This window comes from Alosa alosa, chromosome 22, assembly GCF_017589495.1.
Source record: "Alosa alosa isolate M-15738 ecotype Scorff River chromosome 22, AALO_Geno_1.1, whole genome shotgun sequence".
Lineage (NCBI taxonomy): Eukaryota > Metazoa > Chordata > Actinopteri > Clupeiformes > Clupeidae > Alosa > Alosa alosa.
In genome coordinates, this window is record NC_063210.1 from 4,912,121 (window position 1) to 4,916,332 (window position 4,212).

General features: G+C 41.7%; 1 protein-coding gene across 1 annotated transcript in view; it reads left to right on the forward strand.

Annotated features, from left to right (window-relative positions):
• Window positions 1-2,633, forward strand: part of eps8l1b (eps8 like 1b) — an 11,903-nt gene extending 9,270 nt beyond the window's left edge. Inside the window, exons 15-19 of the mRNA XM_048232430.1 lie at window positions 217-339; window positions 710-851; window positions 1,183-1,348; window positions 1,556-1,688; window positions 1,938-2,633. Of these exons, the coding sequence (XP_048088387.1) occupies window positions 217-339; window positions 710-851; window positions 1,183-1,348; window positions 1,556-1,688; window positions 1,938-2,030 (657 nt within the window). The 3' untranslated portion in view covers window positions 2,031-2,633. The remainder of the gene's footprint in view (window positions 1-216; window positions 340-709; window positions 852-1,182; window positions 1,349-1,555; window positions 1,689-1,937) is intronic.
• The last annotated feature ends 1,579 nt before the right edge of the window (window positions 2,634-4,212 follow it).

A 4,212-nucleotide genomic window follows, 5' to 3' on the forward strand; every position in this document is an offset into this window, starting at 1 on the left:
TAGTTTTCAGTCTGGGTACAAACATTACATAAAAACAATCCAAAAATAGTAAGTTTAGTTTAGCAAGTACATTTCTTTACATTACACAAAATTACATTACAAATGTCTCACAAAGAGATCATGTACGTATAAATCTTTTATATTCTCTCTCTTTCCCTCTCATTCTTTCTCTATGTTCTCTGATTGCTCTCCTCTTGCTCATGCTGTATTTCACAGGTGGTTGAGGCGTCAAAACGTTGGTGGAAGGTTCGTAATCGATTTAATGAGATTGGTTTTGTGCCCTTCAACATCCTGGAGCCAATCTCCCACATTGAGAGTCCTACAAATAAAGCACCTAAGGTAAAAACTTTTATACAAACACACACACACACACACACACACACACACACACACACACACACACACACACACACACACACACACAGACCTGTGCAGATGCACTGCTCAGCCAAGGCACTGATGGCATTGCAACATATTTCATCATGTGTCTTCCATCATCTCCATCCATCTTTTCAGTCCTCTAAGGAACAACACAAAAATGGAAAGTTATGATCAGCAGGGGAAAACAACACAATGTTGCTGATGAAAGATTTCACCAAATGTGATTAAAAAAAAAATCGCCCCCTTTCTCCATCTCTCCATCTCTGTCTGTCTCTCTTAACTTCCTTATTTCCACCTCCTCTCACTTCCTCCTTCTATTTCTCTCCAGGCTCCTGCGCCTCCTCCGATGCCCAAGAGTTTCTCCTACGCTCCGGCCACCCCTCCCACCCTCCACGTGGACTCCAGCGCCAACAGGCCTCGCAGCATCGCCCTCGCACAGCACATGCCCTCAGACTCCGACTCAGACAAGGGTAGGCCCCAACACCAGTGTCTACACACACACACACACACACACACACACACACTTACACACACTCACACACACACACACACACTTACTCACACTCACGTACACACACACACATACACAGCCTTACTCACACTCCCCCACACACACAACCTTACTCACACTCACAGCCTTACTCACACACACACACTCACAGCCTTACACACACACACACACACACACACACACACACACACACACACACACACACATACACAGAGGGTTATGATGAATATAGTTTTATGGCTGTCCATCCATCTATCCATCCATCCATTTATCTTTCCCTTCTTTTTCAGTCATGCAGGTAAATGATGAGCTGCTTCAGAGGCTGACCAATGGGAAGTCAGGTTTGTCCCGCCCACTGGTTATCCATCGCTCTGCGGAGACATCGCTTCCGCTCGACTACCATTCACCACCAACGGAGGTGGAGGCATGGCTTCGGGGGAAAGGCTTCAGTGATCCGTAAGCTTTACAGACAGAAAGAGAGAGAAAATCCATCTGGTCATACTTGCATTTTTTTAAATATTATATATTATTTTAATAGTGTATTTTAATCAGTGTTCAGATGAAAGTTTTGGAGACCATGCATGGATGTTACACAGAGTTGTGTGTACACATTTTTCTTACGGGTTTAACTAACCTATGCTTTGTGTGCATGTGAATGCGTAGGACGGTGCAGTGTTTAGGTGTGCTGAATGGGGCCCAACTCTTCTCACTGAACAAAGAGGAGCTTCGTGCTGTCATTCCTGATGAGGGAGCACGAGTCTACAGCCAGATCACAGTGCAAAAATCTCTCTTGGAGGTAACACACATACATACACACACACACACACACGCACACACACACACACACACACAACACACACGCACACACACACACACACACACAAAGAGTGTTTTCTAGCATAACCCTGGAAAGAGGTTATTTTTACTTCATTTTTTGTTTTCCTGATTTGTTCTCCAGTGCTGTATAATAGTAGACATGGTGTACACATTAACAAACACATACTCATATACATTTTAAAATGTCATCTGTTTCCACTTGTCATAGGATGAAAGAAGAGCTTCAGAGCTTGAGGCTGTGATGGAGAAACAAAAGATGAAGGTGGACCTTGAACTTGAGAGTGGAACCCTAACCTTATAATTACACACTACAAACACACACACACACAATTATATACAGTAGAGTGCTTATTTATAATGCCAATATCTACAGGCATCCATTTTAAAGAAAATCCAGAAATCCATTGTATAAACACTGATTATTTAACACAAACAGAGAAAGGGTGAATGATTGAGAGAATGGAAGAGTGAATGGTCATGTACTCATTGTATGTTGTTGCTTATTTGCTTTCCTTCTAATCAGACAAAACATTATTCTTTCATCCCTCTTGGCAAATACTAATAAATGAATGTAATAAGACCATGTGTGCAAACTCATTATATGTTATGTCATTCACATTGAAACTTAGCTGTTGTTAACACACCTCACTATGATAAAGTTATATGGATGTCTTCATTTCTAAAAATGTAAAATAATGATAATGTATCATGAAGTCATACCCTTTCCATCTATTTTAATCTGTTTAGTCTCCCTGTAATATCACATGAGATATTCCACAGGTTACACTGCCCACTTTGAAAGTAAATCCGGCTTATAATAGTCTTCAGTGTGTGTCCCAAAGGAAAATGTCTTTGTATGTATGTATGTAATGTATTTGAGAAATAAATCAGATTTTTATTGAAATTTCATCTGTTTATTAGTAGAAATAAGGTGATAAAATCGATTGAGCAGAAAGACAGAGTATTTTGAGATCTTAAGTTAAACTCAATGGACTTGGCCCCAGCTGTGGCTCAACTGGCTGGGGCACCTGCACCGTACGCTGGCGACCCCGGGGTCCTTTCCGGATCCCACCCTGACTCTCTCCCACTCACTTCCTGTCATTCTTCAATGTCCTGTCATTAGAGGCATAAAAAGCCCCCCCAAAAAAACTCAATGGGCTCAGGTGAGATCTCATTGAAAATGTTGCTCTTCAATGAATACAAACCAAAGTGTTTTTACAATTTCATTGATCTAAATTTCACCCAAGTACAGCTATATGGCAGGTCAAAGAAGACATTCTGAAAGACAAGACTGCACAGTGAGATCTTAATCAACTGCAGCTGTTGTAGAGGACCTAAATTCAAAACATTATACTCTGTTGTCATACATATCACTCAACATGTCCCTGTTTTTATCACTTAAAAACATGTTCTCTAGGACTCAAAGCATAGGGTGGACTTGAATTGTTTTGTAAACACGTTGGGGTAATTGCTGTATCTGTGATCCTTAAGCAGATACCGAAAAGTGGCAGTCAGATCACATGACCTAGGTAGCTACCTGCACGCAACGTGAGCAAACAAGTGGCACTGTCTTATGGAACTACTGTGTCTGCATAATTTGACATGGCTCTGCTGGCACTAAACACGGTACCATATTTAGCCCCCTGCTGTTACACGGTATAACACCAGCCTACTGATAGCCACTGTACACTTCCACCGAGGCAGTGAGAAGAGTTGAGAGGGGTAAGAAGAGTCTTGTCATTCCCCCACATTAATTCCTGTCTGAACTGGAAATCAAATGGGACAGTTTGCTTCAGGCTCCTCTAACCTATACTACAGCCCTGAGTTTGTAACTAGGGTGATTTTGGTGCTTTCATAACGAATTGTGCTTTATGAGTTATCCAACTAATTATGAGTAGAAAAATTAAAGTGGTGGGGTGGTGGTAGTCTACAAGTTTACTCCATGGTGTCCTGTGTGTAAAAATAATCTGTTCAAGTTGTTACTATACTTTGTATCATGTCAGATTGTCATGAACGTCATACTACGATTAAAGCCATTCTGTGTATCCTTCTCTGGTGAGCACTATTGAAAAAGATCCTAGAAGTGACCACTGACGTAAGAAACTGCAATTCTGGTGAGCATGTTTATTCAACAATTCAAAAACTAGCCGTAGTTTGTACAAAAACGCTGAGGAGGAGATAGAGAATGTCCGTTTTTGGCCCCCATGCTTTCCTGCTGGTCATCAGGTTTGGCGTGAGATTCACAGAGGAAGAGATGAACACCCTGAAGTGGACTCAGAAGGACTTAACAAAATACGCTCTGGTTCTGTTCACCTGAGAAGACCGGATCAAAAAATCTGTGAAGATACCCTGCTGAAAAGCACAGCACTCAAACAGCTACTCATGCGGGGCAGGATATCACACATTTGACAACAGCAGGAGAGATCAGACTCAGGTGACCAGCCTGCTAGCAATCAGCTGACACCAATCAACTGTATCTGGAT